We start from the raw sequence: 19,693 nt of genomic DNA, 5'->3' as shown, positions 1-19,693 counted from the left end.
AAATTTCCTATTGATGGCATAGTGATCCATTTTTAACTTGAACCTCTACGGTAAAAGCTTCACATTTTTATCTTGTAAACTTTTCAACTTAAGACTCAAAGCAACCAACTTTTTTTGCTCTGAAAGTCTCTTGTTGAATCCATGTCATCACTTCTATCCTCCCCCCTCCCCACGAACAGCCTTTGTTTTCAGTTAAAACTATTTAGGGACAGTTACTCTTTTATATATAATTGTACTCGTGAAGAAGCTTAAATCATGTTTCACAGAATAAATAGATTAACACCATCCATTTATCTTGTTTCAAACAAGTACTGTCTTATAGAAAACCTTTACTGAAATACTTAATCAAAAAGAAGATTCAGGGCATCTGCCTCCTATATTCAGTTTTTTGTTTTTTTTTTAAATGGTAGGAGAGGAGCTAACTTCCTCCCTGCCCTCACCTGCCTGTCCTGAAAGGAAAAGTCTGTTCAAGCTGGACATTTGTTTGCCTCTAGTGTTTCAGGACACATTTTATATTAACATCTCTACATGTTGCTCCTTGGGGTTATAAAGTGTTTTCAATCATATGTTCAGTGATTCTGAGAATCACTCACTTGAGATTGGTGGGACTTTATAAACCTTAAATGGTAGAGAAACTGAAGTATAAGGAAAAAAAACACGGGAAATGCCACACATCCATATTTTTAACAGTTCCCAGTGCCTAGGCAGCTGCAGTTATGGCCTGTTACCCTGGAAGAGCCTGCCCACTTGGAGACCGGGATCTCTGGCCTATTTTTCAGGGCTCTGCAATGACAGAAATTTTTTTTTAGTCTCCAGGTGTCCGTCATAAGATAAACGCATAGCAATGCTGTAGATTTCAGAACTGTAAAGGAGCAAAAATAGGTCATTTTATTTTACTGTTCAGACACAAACCACTTTAATAGTTTTCTTACTGAAAACCATCCCATTACTGGGGCACTACTCTTAGAGTCGTGCACATAAAAACATCCCAGTGATGGAAAAACCCATCCTCAACTTAACTGTGTGACCTTGTACAGGTCTCTAAACCCTTCTGGGCCACATTCTCTTCACCTAGAAAATGAAAGGTCTATACTAGATGACTTGTAAGGGCCTTCTGGTACTAAATTATTCCACTGGGACTTAGAGGTTAATTTTTAAAAATCTGTAAGAAAACATACTTTATCCAGCCATCATGTACTCCCCTATGTGTCACATAAACAGCCCTTACATTCTCTGGCTAATGACAGAAATCAAGACCAGAATGCCCTGCACAAACCGATGGGCACAGTCTTCCTTTAAAGCAATTTGGACCGAATTGTATTCTTATATTTGGAGATAAAGTTGGGATTTGGGTCCTATTTATTTTCTTAATGGAAATACATGAACACTGGCTTTTCTCAACTCAAATTTCTGATCCTCAGGAAAACTAGTTTTATGGAGTGCTTCATTCCCCCTTTATACTTTCGGCTCTCAACTCTTTCCAGCTGATGAAAGAGAAAATGTCTTGCTGAAATACATAACATGAGCACACACACAAAACCAGAGGAGTGGTATGTCAAGACAGACGATGACTTGATGACAGAAAAGGCAAGTGCATGGTGGGAATGGGACTCGAGGGGCTGTTTGTGAGGAGATGTATCTACATGAGAAGCCACACACAGAAGTCAAAATGTTTTATTTGCAAACAAAAGCAAGTTGAAAAGACATATAAAAGCAGTAAAGCAGTACCTGACCAGAAAGGAGTGGAAGAAGGGGGGACAAAGCTGTAGTCTGGAGGAGTTACAAAAGAAAACCCACAGAACAAAGAAGGGGCTTAGAGAAGGAAAGAAAAAGAGAGAAGCAAAGACCATTTAGGTGTTGGCAAAACATATTTCGACACAGCTATTTCGTTGTCTATAACCTTAAGAAAATTGTCATATCAAAGTTGAAATATCAAGCTTTGCTTTCACCCACTTGTCTCCTATCACCATTTCTAAATGAAGAACAAGCCGGATTATTACATTTTGACATTAGTTCTGCAGTTCAGAGCGATCTGTCCCTTTATAGGTGAACACAGCATACCCACTCTATCCAAGGACGGCCTTCTCCTCTTGATGTGGTGCACAATTCCCACTTTGTCACATCAGTGGAGAGGGGGATCCTGTAAATTCTTAACGTAAAATATGCTTCACATCAAAACTGATACAAGAAGTAAGAGCCTATAGGGTGGTGTCAATGAAACATGCAGCGCCCGTTGAAAATTCAAGAAAATCACTCAGACGATTTGTTAGGAACCACACACACCCTCCAAACAAGCATGCACATGCTAGGTTACTTCCAAAAATAAAACGTAAACCACTTTGAATTATATCTGGAAAAGAAAGTAAATCTATCCCCAACTTGTAGGAACGTACAGAAAATTTCTATGCATTTGGATGCTCAGAAACGTCTCACATTTTAATAATCAGAGCTAAAATGATCAAATGGTTTGGAAGTGTTAGATGCCATGCCCAATGTTTTATATTCATTTAATTATCACAGCAACGCAAAGGGGAAGGTACCCATGCTATTTCTTCTTCAGATTTGAGAACAACCTAGATTCAAACCTAGGCAGTGTGACTCCAGAGCCGAGGCTCTTCACTGCTACCCTGCTCTGCATCTACCCCTCTGCTTCAGGTACCACCTTAGGCGGTTTTAAAACTCTCCCTGCTGATACCATGGTGCCATTGCAATGGAGGAGGAAGGTGTGGTTGTAAACTTTCTCCCAATATTTATCCCTCCCTTAATCCATGTAATAGGTTATTTTGTTGGGCTATGTTTGCCCAGAAGGGATACTAAGTTCTTGCTACTGGGATATATACAGAAGTATCATAAGGCAACTTCTGGTACCTTTCCTGGGAAGGCAGCTGGCACACACCTTCACCCTTCTCTTTGATTCTTTATTCTATGCTGCTGTCTGGAATGTGAAAGCTACCATTCTGATTCTCGAGAAGGCTGCCCTCACCTTAAGGATGAGCTTCAAGGAACCTGAGTTACTGAAAATTTTATGGCAGAGATACTCCTGTCGAGAAGGGGCCCTAGAGATACTAAGAACATCAGTAGCTCATTAACGGGATACTTCGATTCCAACCAAATAAACTGGGGAAAGGAATTGGAAGGAAGGGTTCAGATGTTCTTTGGTTCATATATACATTGGTGCATTCAATGACACTTTTCTCATAAATGGCTTCGCATACTTACTTTTAACCTGCCCTGAAGTATATCCTTGTTAATAATCAAGGTTCTTTTCTAATCCATTGCATGTTCCAAGTTACACTTTTTTATTTTAAAATGCAGCAGTACATGCTATTACAGCTAATTTTACGATCTGCGCAATTCACTTATTGCCATGCAGTGTAACTGGTTTGTTTCGTGTTCCTCGAGATCATATTATACCCACTGTTAGAGAGAGGCGAGGATGTCATCTTTAATTTAAGGAGGAAAAGGCACCCTAACGCTACTTTCGGCAGAAAATCTAGTGCCAAGATTCCTACCCCACGTTTGTGAGAACTTAAATGAGAACTCCTCATTCTCTCCATTACTTCTTTGTAATGAGGGGCGTTTTCTCCCCAAACTGCTTTCTCAAGTGTCCATCCCCGATTCTATCTCTGGGACTATTTATCCATGGAGTAATAAGAGCAGACAGTATTTCCCCAAAATTTCTAATGAAGGTAATTCAAGAGTCTGAAATATAACAAAAGATAAGTTAACTCTAGAAGGAAGAAATAAGAAATCAGTGAAAACACTATTAAATGCTATTTAAATCTCAAAAATAGGTTATCTAATCTATCTACCTTTCTCTCATCTTAAAATATCTAACATTCCTGAATATGGATAATGCCTCACTAGAGGACTTGAATCTGTTCCAAATACATAACATCGCTGTGCTACCCCTCCCTCCTAACCCTAAAAGCCCTGCAAACATTTGCATTCACGTCAAGAACCTATAATTTGAACCATCTTAAATCTTATCTAAACATTATCATCTTTACTAAATGGTAGCTCTTCCCACCGTGGTTAGGCCTCCGCTCCTCTGCTGGCTTCACTCTAATTTTTTCCCCGATGAATGGAACAGATTCTTGGATATGCCTTGGGGCTCCTCCCCTGAATTCCAGTCTGTGATTTCACACATTTTCATCACCCTGCCATGAGGTACAGTCATGATCTCTGATTTAACTTGTCTGAAACCAAACTCATCATCTTCCTCCCTGTAACCTAGCTCAACCTCCCACAATTGTGTTATTTTTCCAACTACTCCCACGTTCTCTTTGCAAACCATCTTTGCAAGGTCAGTATACCTCTTTAGCTCTTTCTGTCCACTCTCCTCTTCCTCTGAGACATAAAGTTGTTCCTTCACTAAATTCTCAGTTCCACCATCCCAACTCAGGGACTTACACCATTTCTAAACTAAGACAACTGCCTCCTAATTGGTCTTCTTACTTTCAGCTTTCTTTCCATTCTATTCTAAATGCCGCCCCTCAGCTACTCACCGTAAACAGACTCATCATTCCTTTTCCTAAATTATAAAATCCTAACTCCTGACTTCAATTCCATAGCAATTCGTAGTCTGGCTATATCCTGCCTTTCTCACCAAGTCTTCCATCATTTACCCACACAAATTCTTTTCATCCCAGCTTCCTAACTGCCCCCCACCCCCCAAACACCAGCCCCATCCTCATTCTGGCACGCTGTTCCTTCACCTTGCTTCTGCGAACCTTAACCTCTTTGTCTCCGAAGCTCAGCTCAGGCCCTTCCCTGACCAATCCAGATAACACTCGTCCCCTTCTCTGTCCTCTGCAGCCATCTGTTAGGCACTTACATCATGGCGCTCCGCGGTCCTGCTGTTTAATTACTGCATGTGCTCCTGTGTTCTATCTCAATGAATCGTTGATTCTGGAGAGTAGGGACTGGCTCTTACGCTGCTTCTGCATCCCCACGGGATCAGGCCCAGGACTAAGCAACTGAAGCCGCTAAGTGGATGAGGATCTCGGCAGGCTATTTAATTCTGCAAGCTCCTTATTTCTCCTCCTCCTGTTTGTTGAGCTCATCTTTTGCTCACTTAACTGCTCAAAGACTTCCAACAAAAGCCAGCACAACATAAAGGGAAGAATGTGAAATACGTTCAGGTTTTATTCCCCAGGATCCCTGAGAGCCATAATCTATCCATGATATTCCTACAATAACTATAATATTTCTGAATGTCTCATGGCATTAACCATACTGTACACCTGAGGAACCTTCTCAGGAGAAACTGATTAACCTTTTGCTGCCGTCACCCAGTATGTAGCTCTCAGCCAAACACTTTAAAGCTTGGTAAGATGCTTTCTACTTCTCTACACAGTATAGCATGACTTATTGTTGTCGCTCTTTCTATACATAAATTTTCAATGTGTTTGGGTCCTTAACTCTCGTAAGCTGGCAAAACAGCATTTGAATGTCTGGCACCTATGCAGACGAGTATGAAATAATGTGTTTCCCTAGGAAAGCATGGATTTAAATCTAGATGTAAGCAATGTCAGAATAAGGTATTTGATAAAAATATTTTGCAGAATGGTTTAACCTGCAAAACATATTTCTGTCCATACTGAGAATACATCCACCTATTTCTACACACGTACAGATACGTGTTTTCTTCATCAGACTCCTCCGACTATACCGAGATGACGCTAATATAAGAATTATTGGTATGTGCAGATCCTGGAATGGAATAGAAACAGCTGAGTAACAGTGACGTTCAGATGGGAATGTTGAGGGATTATCATTTCCTATCCCTTTCACTTCCTGGCCTAATAGTCACTTCACCACCTAATATTATAGGAAGCCTGCTGCTAGTACATTACATTATTCTGGGAAGCTTCTTGAGAGAAAGAACTTTTATTCATATCTGTATCCACTGAGATAATAGTAAATCTACGTTGAGACCTTTTTCATTGAAGTAATCATTTGCAAACTGCATGCTTAGTTAAGGGCCTAACTTTCGTCCTTCCTCAAATACTTCCAATTCCTTATTAGCACAGACAAAGGAAAACCTTGCTCAGAGAGACCATCACACTTAGGTGGGGGTCTCTGGTTATTTTCACATGATACCTGGCACTCAAATGGGCTAATGTTCATGGAACATTAGCAAATAAGTGGCTCATAGTTTAGTGACTTAAAAGGTCTCGTTAGGAGTTATTAAAATATTAACTCAAATATTAAGTCAAATATTAACTTTTCCAAGTTAAATGAAACTTGAAGTACTAAAATTCTCTAATTGAAACAGAAGCTATTAGCATAGCCATAATAAACTGACTGGTACATCATAAGTGAATATTATCCAGTTCTGAGACTTGACTGAGAGGACAGAGCCACAGAAGCATGTCAATTAAAAGAGGAACACAATGTTCACAGAATAATAAATTACTAGTGAATTGGTATCTGATACCTATACTTTTGTTAAGGTTAACTAAGCATTGCTTTAAAGTATTATGCTCTGCTTTGATTAGGCTATTCATGTTCACAAGCAAATGAAAATCCACTCAAATTTCAATAACATTTGAAATTTGTACACAGCAGAGACCAAGCTCAATCAACACTAGTCCTTAAGGTACTGGTGACCAAATCAAAGTATTTTTGAACTACCACTTAATTATCCATTATATGTATAAGTGAATATGATACTAAGCATTTGCTAATTATTCTCTGGGATAGACATTACCTAATGCTCAGCCTTAAGATGTAACAACCACATGTGTTTACACTCATTTATGTTAAAAAAAAAAAAAAGTAAAAATATCAGGCAGTGGTACCAATGGTACCATCATCAATACAGCTATCCCTGTGAGTTTGGGGCCCAGCAGTGGCCTAGAGATTTTCCTGAAGGACTATGTTCCCACGTGGGACACTTTGAGGGATCCAGGAGGTTCCTTTTACCAAGATTGTATACAGATGGCCTAACAGCAGAGAACATGCTGAGAATTTAATGAATGTTTAAATTTGTGACCCTTAACCTGGTTTTATTTTAGCACGTAGCCATGTCTTCTTCTTAGACTCCCAGAAACATTCATAGGCATAGTATCAAATATGTGTGCTCCCCATCTCCCTCAAATATATCGTATTTATAGTATATTTTATATATTGTCACTGAAAAGGTAGGAATGATTCAGATGGGTTTCATTTAATTGAATGCTGACATCTGGTAAATGGACAAATCTCTTTTAACCTAAAATTCAAAGCTATGACAAGGAAAACTTAGAATTATTGTGAAAAGAAACAGCTACTTTATATTCAGTACTGCACAGTCTAAATACATAAAGCCATTAACAAGCAAAAATATGAGTATAAGGCCTTATTGTTATGGAAAATTAGATCATTTGACATTTCAAGGGATTTTGGATTATTTCTAGGCATCTAGTTTATCAAGATGTGACCCTGATCCTAAATCCTTACTCTTTAATGATAATTGGCAGACATCTATTAAATAACTACTAATGTGCCAAGGACTGTGCTAAGGTGCTATTGGAGATTAAACAGATAAGACAGAGCATCCACTCTAAAGGAGCTTACAAATTAGTAAAGAGACAGACACAGAGATGATACAGAGATATGGAAATTACCCATCTTGGATAGAGTGCTATGACTAGACTTTAGGCTCCATTTGAGCCTTTCCCTACAAAAATCTCCAATCTTCCGGTTGCTCAGGCCAAAAGCCTTACAGTCACAGCCTTGGGTCTTCTCTTGCTATTCTGTCTTACATCTGATGTGTCTGCATGTCCTGTTCGGTTACACATTATAAAGGTGACCCATCTGGCTACATGTTGTTCCAGGCTGCTACCATCTCTCACCTGGATTGCTGCATGAGCCTCCTAACTGGTCTTCCTGTTTTTACACAGACTCTAGAACAATCCTATCAAAGTCAGACCATGTCTCTCCTTTGTTTAAATCCTTCCAATGGCTTCCCATGTCTTCTGGAACAAAAGCTAAAGTCCTATAAAGCCTCACAGAGGCTGGCCTCCCTTGCCCCTCTGATTCCATCTCTGCTGCTCTGGCCACATTGCACATGTTGTACATGCTCCTTACTTTGCACTGGCTGTTCTGCTCGCACTTCCTCGAATCTTTACTCAAGTGTTACCTTCACAACGAGGCCTAACCTGATGCCCCATAAAAGAGTCACGGACGCATAGCACTTGTGCCATGTAGTGCAGAGAGAAAGCAGGGTTTATGGGGGGAGGGAGTGATATACAAGCAAAGAAGTAGGTAGAGGGTCCTCAATCCCCTAATTTCCCACTGTCCTACTGCTTAGGTTGGGCATGGATGGTTTGTACACGCCATGGTCAAAGTTCCAGTAGCCTGCTCTTCAGATGGACGGGGTATTTATGTGAGTTTATGATAGCAGAAGCTCCCTGTTTGCTATGGACCGGATATTTGTGTCCCCCTCCAGACCCCAAAATTCATATGTTGAAACCTAATGCCTCATGCCATGGTATTAGGAAGTTCAGCTTTTGGGATGTGCTTAGGTCATGAGAATGAAGCCTGCATGAATGGGATTAGTGCTCCTAAAAAGGCAATCCCGCAGAGCTTCCTCGCCCCTTTCCACCATGTGAGGACACGGATGCCTTCTATAAACCAGAAAGCAGGCTCTTACCAGATACCAAATCTGCCAGCACCTTGACCTTGGACTTCCCAGCCTCCAGAACTGTGAGCCATAAATTTCTGTGGTTTGGAAGACACTTGGTCTATGGTGTTTTGTTATAGCAGCCCAAACAGACTAAGACACTGGTCATACAAATGACCTTGTTAGAAAGGGGAGCTTCGGAAGCCAGTGGCTAGTATTAGCCTGTTCTACTGTTGAGAACTGAAAACTGCTGAACCGGCTCTCTATTAAGCTACCAAAAGGAGGAAAAATGAATCTCTACTTTTGTCCCTCATCATCTGACCACCCCAGTTAAAATCATAAACCATCCCCAGCACTCCTGAGTAGCATTACATTGTTAGATTATCTTTTCCAGAGCACTCACCAACTTTAATATACTATATAATTTATTTTTAATCTATTATTTGCCTTCCCCATTATCATGTGAGTTCCACAAAGGCGGAGACTTTTTTTTTCCACTGCTGCGTATCCCCAGCAATTTGAACAGTGCCAAGCCTGCAGTAGGCTCTCAATAAAGGTCTGTTGAATGAATGAATGTGGGGACCTGTGGGGTTATTGGTGGGAATGTAATAACTAAAGATGAGATGAGGAGAGAAGTTCTTGGAGAACTGCCCTATGAGGAAGAAGAATAAAGAAAAAGAGGGAAAATTAACAGGGGAAGATGGAGTTTTGAATAGAAAGACTGAGCTTTGAATAGGAAAAGATCTGAACGAGCAAGTCAGATATCTTGAAGTGTTTATGCTCAATTCTGACAAATTTGAGTGTATTCAGAGCAGAGTGGCCAGGATGGTGACAGATTTGGCAACCACGTGTATGACAACGGACGGATAAATCTGAGTAGCTTATTGAAAAAGAAAGAAATACAGTGGGGAAGGGAAAAAAGCACATCAGATGAAAGGTAATCACGGTAGAGTGTGTATGTAGTATATTTAACTTTGAGTAATTCTGAAGAGATGAGCTAATGATAGTAAATAGCTCCAATAAGTCAAGTTTCTGGATCAACATAAGCATTTAAAAAATTCTGTTCAAAAAATAAATTGGGGGGCTTCCCTGGTGGCACAGTGGTTAAGAATCTGCCTGCCAGGGGCTTCCCTGGTGGCGCAGTGGTTGGGAGTCTGCCTGCCGATGCAAGGGACACGGGTTTGGACCCTGGTCCGGGAGGATCCCACATGCCGCAGAGCCACTAGGCCCGTGCACCACCCCTGCTGGGCCTGAGCTCTGGAGCCCGTGGGCCGCGGGTACTGAGCCCACGTGCCACAACTGCTGGGGCCTGCGTGCCTGGAGCCCGTGCTCTGCAGCAGGAGACGCTACGACAATGAGAGGCCCGCACACAGCAACGAGGATCCAGCATAGCCAAAAATAAATAAATTTATTAAAAAAAAAAAAGAATCCGCCTGCCAGTGCAGGGGACACAGGTTCGAGCCCTGGTCCTGGAAGATCCCACATGCTGCGGAGCAACTAAGCTCGTGCACCACAACTACTGAGCCTGTGCTCTAGAGCCTGTGAGCCACAACTACTGAAGCCCACACGCCTAGAACCCATGCTCCACAGCAAGAGAAGCCCTTGCACCACAATGAAGAGTGGCCCCTGCTCGCTGCAACTAGAGAAAGCCCGTGCGCAGCAATGAAGACCCAACACAGCCAAAAATAAATAAGTAAATAAATTTATAAAATAAATAAGTTGGGTGATTTGTATGGCCGTAGACATAAAGTCACCTGAGTGTCAAGTAAAGCCAGAGGATGACCTCTCAGCAATGTCACAAAAAAATACTTGCTAAAAAAGCCTCTACCAGGGTTGACATTGCTGCTAAGTCTGAAGTGCCTCAATACCAGAGTCCCCCTGCATTCCTGTCCATTGTTCAGCTGTTAAGCTAAACTGTATGTAACACCCAAGGGATATGTGCAGTAGAGTGTTCAGTGCAAGTAGATGCTCAAAAATGTTGAATGCATAAAGCAGTGAATGAAGGGAAACCCTAGCCAAGTCGGACCGGCTCCCTTATGCAGATCTGGAATTCAGTAGGGGAAGCTGCGTATCAGTGGTATATATGAGGAAAAAAAGAGCTCTCAGCATTGTTCGTCAAAGCTAGGAGACTGATCCAAATTTTAGCAAGAAAAAAAGGAATTCCTCTCAATTTATGTTTGTTTTACAGGGAAGAGAGACTAGAAAAACCAAAGCCTTCGATCAGGGCTGCCACCTGAGGACACTATAGTCAATTAGGGAACATTACACATATTGAGACCAGTTTTTAATTTAGAAAATAAGGTTTATAGAAAGAACAGTATACAAAATGAGACATATTAAAACATAAGGACTGCTCTTTGAGTTTTGAAACATGAAAAAGGACAGCTTTGAGTGAGGTTACTTGAATCTGTAGAATTTCGATCTGCAAGCTACCGATTCCTGAAGGGACCCTGGGTACTGGCTACTAATTCTTAAAGCCATCAGGTTCAGGATAAAAATCCCTCACAGTAGCTACTAAAGCTCCTGAAGCAAGTAAGTAAAAAAGGGAAGCCCAGAATGACCTAATAATGAACATGTTCGGCTGTAGGTGATTAGTTGCCCAAGAACAGTAAGTTCTGTGGACATGATAGACATCCTGAGAAAAAGAGTATAAAAATGACAGCAACGTGTTAGAACCACCTTAGCCCACAGAAAAGCACGCACAGAGCACTTCCCATGTGCCAGACATTGTTCTAAGTACATCACATACACTAACTCTCTCATGGCTCATAATACAAACATTACACATTATGAGACAGTGCTGCAGGATGAAATAAACTAGGGAAACTCATCACTTTCCTATATCATACAAGCAGCACTTCTGGTACATCTGTTTAACAAACGAAACCTTTCATGATGCTTCTCCCAGGACTGGTGATTCATGAAACACTCAGTTGGAGACATTAATATAAGTGAAAGGGGTTTGAAAAATATAGTGTTCTTTTAATCATTAAATTATTGAATATCAGACAGAATTACTAGGTTCTTATTCTATATCAAGTATTTTATATAGTGTTTCAAACAATCGGTCATGTAGACCTTTTTGGGAAACTTTCATTGGCTAGAAGTGCTCTCTCTCAGGAAGACAGTGCATTTCACTGCAGGAAAGTTACAAGCCATTGAAAACACTTCATTGTATTAAGGTAATGTTTCCCTTGTAACTCCCCATCCGTTGACTACCCATCTGTCCTAATAGTGCAAAGTCCTCTTATAACTCCAATAAAAAACAAATAAGGATGGAAAAATTTGGAGAAAAATTTAAAATTAGTATGATGAGATTATAGTGAGTTGAATGGTGCCTCACCTCCCCAAAGACATGTCCGCCTAGAACCTGTGAATGTGATCTTATTTGGGAAATGGGTCTTTGCCGATGTAAGTTAAGGACCTCAAGATGAAATCATCCTGTATTATGATGAGCTGTAAATGCAATAAGTGTTTTTATAAAAGAAGAGAAAGGGAGATGACACACAGAGGAGGAGGTTATATGAAGACATGGCAGAGATTGGAATGGTGTGTCTGTAAGCCAAGGGACAGCAAAATTTGCCAGCAGCCATCCAGAAACTAGAAGAGAGGCATGGTAATGGATTCCCCCTCAAAGCCTCCAGTGGGAGCCAACCCTGCCAACACTTTGATTTCAGACTTCTGGCCTCCAGAACTCAAGAGTAAATTTCTGTTGTTTTAATCCCCTTCATTTATGGTAATTTTTAAGGCAGTTCTAGGAAGCTACAGTGAGATTAAAACAGATATTTAAATTACCAGGATAAAATTAGATTAAATCAAACCCAAATGCCAAATGACCAAGGAAAAAGACAACAAAAGACTGAGGATAAAATTAGGAGATCAGAATAAGAGTAGATGAATATAGATATGTTGAATTACAAGGGCAAGAAGGTAAAAAATAAGTGGATGTTTGAGGAGTGTGTATGAAGGAGATAATAAATATTATCCACTATTACACTGTGATAAAACTAATAAATAATGGTTAAGGCACTATCAGATGTTTCAAGAATTATCAGGAATAAGCAAGTTACATAATGTGACAGTGAGTTAAATATGAACGATATAAATTCTCCAAGTTTCTAAAACACTGGCTAAAATGAAGCTTAAGCACCTTGTCAGATGGCTAATAGAATAACGGGACGACCTGCGTGAAAGGAATGAGACCACAGTAGGGAAAAGCAGCCTGGGCCCTGGCTCTGGCTTTTACTTTTTCCTGCAAGGTCATTCACACAGTCCCAAAGACCCAGGAAGCCTTTGTCAATTTTTGAAGAATTGCTATAATATTTGTCACCACCTCAAAGGATCATGCTGTTCTATATTTTGTTTTCAAGCCCACCCATCTCTCCATGCTTTTTCAAATAACAACTACACATAGTGCTTTTAATACCTGCTATGTCTCCTACAGACCTTAGGCTCTGACTTCACTCACTTAGCCCTTTCTGAACACGTGTTTCATGAAAGGCACTGTGCAAAGTGCAATTTGAGAATGGGAAGCTCAGGAGCCTGGTTCCTAAGGCTTCAGGAAGCAATAGACCAGAAGAAATCATTAAAACTATATAAAAATAATGCTATATTTTATGTAAGCTGAAACGAAGTGTGAGCAATTCATAAAACTCTATCTTCAACCCCAACCACTCTTCTTAGTGTCAAATGCCTACTGAACCACTGAGTGTGCACAGGCACTGAAAGTCTGTGCACAACTGAATGTATTACCTTCTCCTCTATACATGTTATGTCTCTTTTGCTTCTTGATCAGTCCAGTGGTTTCACCGTTTGCCAGTCATCCAAGGCAAATAATTATGTATCATATATGTACCACTTCTACCTCAATTCCTTTATCCAATCAATTCGACTTCCAGATTATACCAAAATCTGCCCACTGTCCTGCTCCACTGTCTCTATTCAGCTTTTGTCCAAACCTCCATCATCCCTCCCTTGGACATCTGCAGTAGTTTCCTCACTCATCTCTTTGGTCCATGCCTCCCTTCAAGCCACTCTCACGGAGTAGGCAGTGATCTTTCAAAACAGCGTAAATCAGTTCATATCATTTCTGCTTCTAAAGCTTCAGTACATTCCCAACGTATATATTAGAATCCACTCACTATGCCTTAAACATTTCGACCCCCTTCTAATTCCTTAAACGTGTGAAGTTATTTCCTGCTAAATGTCCTTCACACAAGCTGCTTCTTCACTGTGATGTTTCCCTACCGCCACTAACCCACACCTTGCCAATCCACATAGATCCTTTAAGTTTCGTCTAGATGCCACTTCTTCAAAATGTCCTTCCCTGACCCTACAGGTTAAATAGGCCCTCTTGTTGTACACTTTCACTTTGCTTCTGCTTCACAAGACTTATCAAAATTTGTGATTATTTATGAAGTTATTTGTTTTATGTTTGTTCCTATCCATCTTATTCACTGTCATATTTAGCATCCAGAACAGGACTCGGCACATAGTAAGTGTTGAATAAATAACTGTTGAATAAAACAATGAAGGAATGAGTAAGTAAATACAGTGAGGTTACAGGTAAGGAAGAGATGGTTCAAATACGTCCTACTCCGTACTCTACACACCCTAAAATCAGTGCACCAAGCTGCCCCTGCTCCTGGAACAGGTGAAAGAGGAGAATGCTGCCATTTTCTCCCAATTCTGTTAGTTCTCAGGTAAACGGATCATCTCGAAATTTTAAAACTTTTACTTCTGAAATAATTCAGACTTAAATGTAGCAAGAATAGTACAAAGAATTCTTATATATTTTTTCACTCAAACTCCTCAAGTGTTAATATTTTACCATGTTTATCATCTCTATATTTTCCTGAACTATTTTAGAATATGTTGCAGACAATGCCCTTTATCTCTAAATATTTCAGTGTGTCTTTCCTAAAAACAAAGGCATTTTCTTCTCTTATATAATCACAGTACAATTATCAAAAACAAAAATTATTTAATCTAGAAACTTATTCAAAATGTGTTAATTGTTCCCTGTGTGTCCTTTATAGCAAAAAGCAAAAAAAAAAAAAAAAAAAAAATTCTGGTCCAGGATTCAACCTAGGATCACATGTTGCATGTAGCTGTCATGTTTCTTTGGTCTCCTTCTCTTCAATTTGAAACAATTCTGCAGTCTTTCATGACATTGACATTTTTGAAGAGCATAGGCCAATTATTTTGTAGAATGTCATTGAGTTTGGGTTTCTCTGATATTTCCTCATGATTAGATTCAAATTGTGCACCCTGGGGGGCAGGAATACCACAAAAGTGGTGTTACATCCTTCTCAGAGCATCACGTTAGGAGGTGCATGATATCTAGTTGTCCCATTACTGGTGATGTTAACTTTGATCACTTTTAGGTGTTTCTATTTTCCCTCTTTAGTAATTAATAAGGTCTTGTGACATTTTTTTTAAACATGAGCCACCTCTGTGGTCCAACTAATTCTCCATTTACTTGGGAAAATGCTTAAGGTCTATTAATAGGTAATGAAACAGCTAATTGTGCAACTTTTCCAGGTGTAACGGTCTATTACCATTCTACCTTACCTCCTTCTCTCATGCATACAAAGAAAGAAACCTAGCATGCTATTTTTTAAAGAACATAATAAAATATCTAATCTCATTCCTTATTCATCAGGTGAGAAAGCTGAGGCCCGAATAGGCTAAGTGACTTGCCTGGGGTCAGACAGCTACTCAGTAGCAGACCTGAAAATAATTAAGCGCTCACTGTACAGAAAGAAAGGCAAAAGTCAGTTCAGTGCCCTTCAAATACACAGGCCCTAGGGGTACACCCGCAGCAGTCTAAGGCACGTTTCCTGCGACCGTTTTTGGAAAGTAATGGGATTCTTACACAGATCCACAGAACCACGGAGCCACTGCAGTTTCTAGGGAAGCACAACGGCTCACTGTTGTGCCTGACTGCTCTTTGTTCTCTTCCTTCCTCTCGTCATCTCTCTTGAAACACTCAAGTCATTGCGGAGGCAAAAAGTCTCACAGCCCTAGGAAAGAGCCTTGCTTACAACGGGCTCCTCACCTACAAATGCTACACGCTCCTTGCCCAATACTCTGGATGTCTGTTTAATTCTAATTAGTGTCTTTATATATGTTTTTTGTTTTGTCTTGTTTTGTTTTGTGGTACGCGGGCCTCTCCCTGTTGTGGCCTCTCCCGTTGCGGAGCACAGGCTCCGGACGCGCAGGCTCAGCGGCCATGGCTCACGGGCCCAGCCGCTCCGCGGCATGTGGGATCTTCCCGGACCGGGGCACGAACCCGTGTCCCCTGCATCGGCAGGTGGACTCTCAACCACTGCGCCACCAGGGAAGCCCTATATATGTTATTTTGCAATTGCATGAGGTAGGCCTGTCATAATCTTACCATATTTTACAAACTTGAGAAGAGTTTTTAATTCTCCCAAGAACATCCAAACCTAGACTAATACAGAAGCAAGCAGCCTCTTCTGCGATGCCCTGGGACTTTCTTTTCCAAGGTGACTACGTAGCATGTAGGAGAAAAATAATAATAAATCGCAGGTTTCGGGAGTTAGAACTCCAATCTCAACCTCCACCCAGAACACAGCGTGGTCCTAGGCTTTGGCTTGCCTGCTCTGCTTCCCCATTACTTAGAAGCAATGAAGATGCCATGCCCTGTCCTGTATCCCAAGGTACTACTTCTTCATAAAAGTTATTCTGAGATGGTATTCAGCAGCACGCCCAAAGCTGTGAACCAGAGGTAAGGACTCTAAAGACATCCTACACGATCTTTCTATACAGAATATGTAGAGTTTCCTCTTTACCACTTCCTGAGAGACACGTGTGTAAAAATTGAAGCAGTGTTTTAATTAAGGGTTAACCTTTAATCAGGACTTGGTATAAAATAAGCAAGGGGTATTTTAAAAAATCATAAAAGCAAAGATGTAAATTGCGATGAGTTAAAACTAGTAATTCAACAATTAGAAATACAGGAAAATGTTTGCTGTGTTAGAGAAGTGACTAGTAGTAGTAGGAAAGCAACAGCTGTGGTAGAAGTGGTAGAATCAGCAGCAGCTGACTTTTATGGCGTGTTTACCATGTTACCAGCACTCTGCTAAATGCTTTAATGTATAGCACCTCATTCAATGCTCAGAATCATCATAGTGTTCTCATTTCATACGAAACGTCAGCAACAAGTAAATAAAACACTGGGATAATATACACTTGATCTAAGATTATAATCCTGCTGAATAATCTTGGAGTGTAGACCATCAGGAAATTATTGCTGACTGACATACCAGCCACATGCCCTCACTTCTTTCTGGTCACTTTAGGAGTGAGATCTTCCCTGATCGTCCTATATAAAAATATCAAACTCCTAACCCAGACTTGCCAGAGCTGCCTCATTAAAATATAAGCTCCATAAGGATAGGGACTCTGCTGAATCCCAATACCTAGAACAGCGCGTTTTCTGCGTTAGGTAATTATTATATGCTGAAGGAACGAATAACTGAATGTGGCTTGCATGGACGCTCAAAATCATGTTATTGGCCACGCTTTGAAAAAGAAAAAGAGCCTGTAACGCCATCCCTAGTGGCTAAACAAGTTTGAGCACTGAATACTTGGTCAAACACTAGAAAACAATTTTAGCTAGGCAACTTCATTCGTAGTTGACCAATATTCTCTGAGCACCCACATGTGCCAAGCACAGGAGTGCCTGAGAGTGACCACACAGTGAAATAGAGGGTTAAGAACCTTCCACTGACCGGGATACCGGCTCTCCCTGACTGCCAGTCCCTCTCACCCGGACTTTCTAAAACAAAGCAAACAACTCAGACAGGATTTTTAGTGTAACTGACCTCCTGGGCAACTTTATCTCCTGCTACTGGGAAGGCAAAGTAAAAGAATTGAAAGTTATACTTTTTGTGTAGGGAAAAATGTCATAACCCTGGTAGGCTTTTAAGAAGTTTGTAGAAAAAATTGTTTCTTAAGGGGAAGTTCCATTTTTTTTTCTAGAAGATGTTGGGGGTACGAGTTTATTAATTAATTAATTAATTTTTGCTGTGTTGCACCTTCGTTTCTGTGAGAGGGCTTTCTCTAGTTGTGGCAAGAGGGGGCCACTCTTCCTCGCGGTGCACGGGCCTCTCACTATCGCGGCCTCTCTTGTTGCGGAGCACAGGCTCCAGACGCACAGGCTCAGTAGTTGTGGCTCACGGGCCTAGTTGCTCCGCGGCACGTGGAATCCTCCCAGACCAGGGCTCAAACCTGCGTTCCCCCACATTAGCAGGCAGATTCTCAACCGCTGCGCCACCAGGGAAGCCTGGGGAAGTTCCATTTTTGATTGAGTAAAACTTATGGCCTATATGAGCATCTAAGATAACTGGGTAAGAGTGGGCTAAAAACTGAAAGATAAATTTTAATGTGTTTACAGTTTCAACAAAAAGTGTGCTCTGACTACTTTCATTGCACAATCTTGTTCATTTATCACTGATCCTTGTGAAGAGAACATCTATTAAGTTATTCAAATTGAAAAAAAAATGTCAGTTGATGTGACAAATTACTTGTATATTTACTTTATGGAAATGTTATGAAATTTTACTGGTGGTGTTAGTGCCCTGAGCGTTGCTTCCCTTTCAGTTTCTGCTTTTAGGGAAAAAAAGTTATATTACATGATGCAAATTCTTTTTATTTCAAATACCTCTAGATATTCCTATTTTGCTTAGGCTAAACCTTCTGAGGGTAATAAAATTGTATTCCTTTCTCTTCTAAAAAAGTTTTATGAAATTAAAATAAGAGGATGAAATCACACTTTATTCATAGCATTTTTTCATCATAGTGTTCTCTACATGCTATATCTATTAACAGGAAGATTATATGACATTAAACGGTGACGAGAAAAACGTTTTTGAGTTGAACTCACACTCAAACTATAACATGCTTTCTGTTTGTGTGCTAATCTTTTGTGGCACAGTGCTCATTCTGAAAAGAAGTGGCTAATGTTTACTTTTAAATATTGGCATCAGAGGAAACATGCTTTTAGCTATTTCAAAGTTCCGAAAGTAATCATTGAAATAGAATCTATAAGAAGACTTGCAGTGCAAGGTTAGATGGGAGAACTGTGCACCAGCCTTGCTTAAATACTGTTAATCAAACAGGATTATGACCACAAACATGTATCAGTTAAAAAGCGTTTGGCTAATATAAAAGTCAGTGAAAAGTACAAAACTTACATATTAACATACCCTATATTTCTGATGGATTTAACACACACATGATTTTTAATTTGGCATGAAGAACTAAATCTAGGCATGTTCATAAACCTGTTGGTCCATCTGATTCTGCTTTGCTCCAGAAAAATTCCTTGTTAAATGCACCAGCATATTAATTGGTTCTATTCCAAAATCTGGAATGAAGATGTTTAATGTTATCATGCCTTTGATCCTTAAGTGACAGCAAATTGTATTCTAAATTACAATACTCACAGCTGTTGCCTGCTCTGTTACCCCTCTGTCCAGATGAATGTTCTGGCTCCTTGTATGGAAACTGCAGAGTTGTATCCAAGGTTCTGAATCCTTCTTTAAGAGAGTGATGCTTGTAGTACTCCACAAGTTCCTTTAGGAAAAAAGAATCAAACACATGAATTCCTTGACACGTAATTATATACAATAGAGGGATGATCAATTTAATGCTAAATTTTCCATAAGCCTATCTTAGTGTGAGTAAATGATCATCTCTCCCTGCAGCCTGGAGGTGCATGACACCTAACTAGTAATTGCCCTTGCTACCCAGGCCATTTATAATGTGAGTTACCCCCTCTTGCTGCCCAACATCCTGCAGTCTTCAGTCAGTTGTAGTAAGTAAAGAGAAGCCATACTAAACCTCAGTTTCAGAGCAGTAATTATTGTTCTTATTTATGAAATAACTCCCTTTATTTTTGTTTAGAAAGGCAACAGCTGTTTTATGAATATATAGCAATTTCTAGCTTCCTGCATTTTCTTTCAACATAAGCAGAAAAACAAACTCAATCCTAAATGTACTCTTCCATGGTAAGCCAAAGTTGTTAAGCTACAAATGCTACTTACTTGACAT

At 40.2% G+C, this 19,693-nt stretch overlaps 1 protein-coding gene across 3 annotated transcripts in view; it reads right to left on the bottom strand.

The window, feature by feature from the left end:
• VAV3 (vav guanine nucleotide exchange factor 3) overlaps nt 1-19,693 on the bottom strand; it is a 396,567-nt gene that overhangs the window by 3,383 nt on the left and 373,491 nt on the right. For 2 of the 3 annotated variants that reach the window (XM_060301805.2, XM_060301801.2), the window contains 2 exons: nt 19,087-19,216; nt 1,729-1,812 (listed from right to left, as the gene is read on the bottom strand). In XM_060301805.2, the coding sequence (XP_060157788.1) occupies nt 1,729-1,812; nt 19,087-19,216 (214 nt within the window). The remainder of the gene's footprint in view (nt 1-1,728; nt 1,813-19,086; nt 19,217-19,693) is intronic. The other variant, XM_030868866.3, reaches the window with a different exon arrangement.

This window comes from Globicephala melas, chromosome 1, assembly GCF_963455315.2.
Source record: "Globicephala melas chromosome 1, mGloMel1.2, whole genome shotgun sequence".
NCBI lineage: Eukaryota > Metazoa > Chordata > Mammalia > Artiodactyla > Delphinidae > Globicephala > Globicephala melas.
This window is presented reverse-complemented; position numbering and strand designations above follow the sequence as displayed.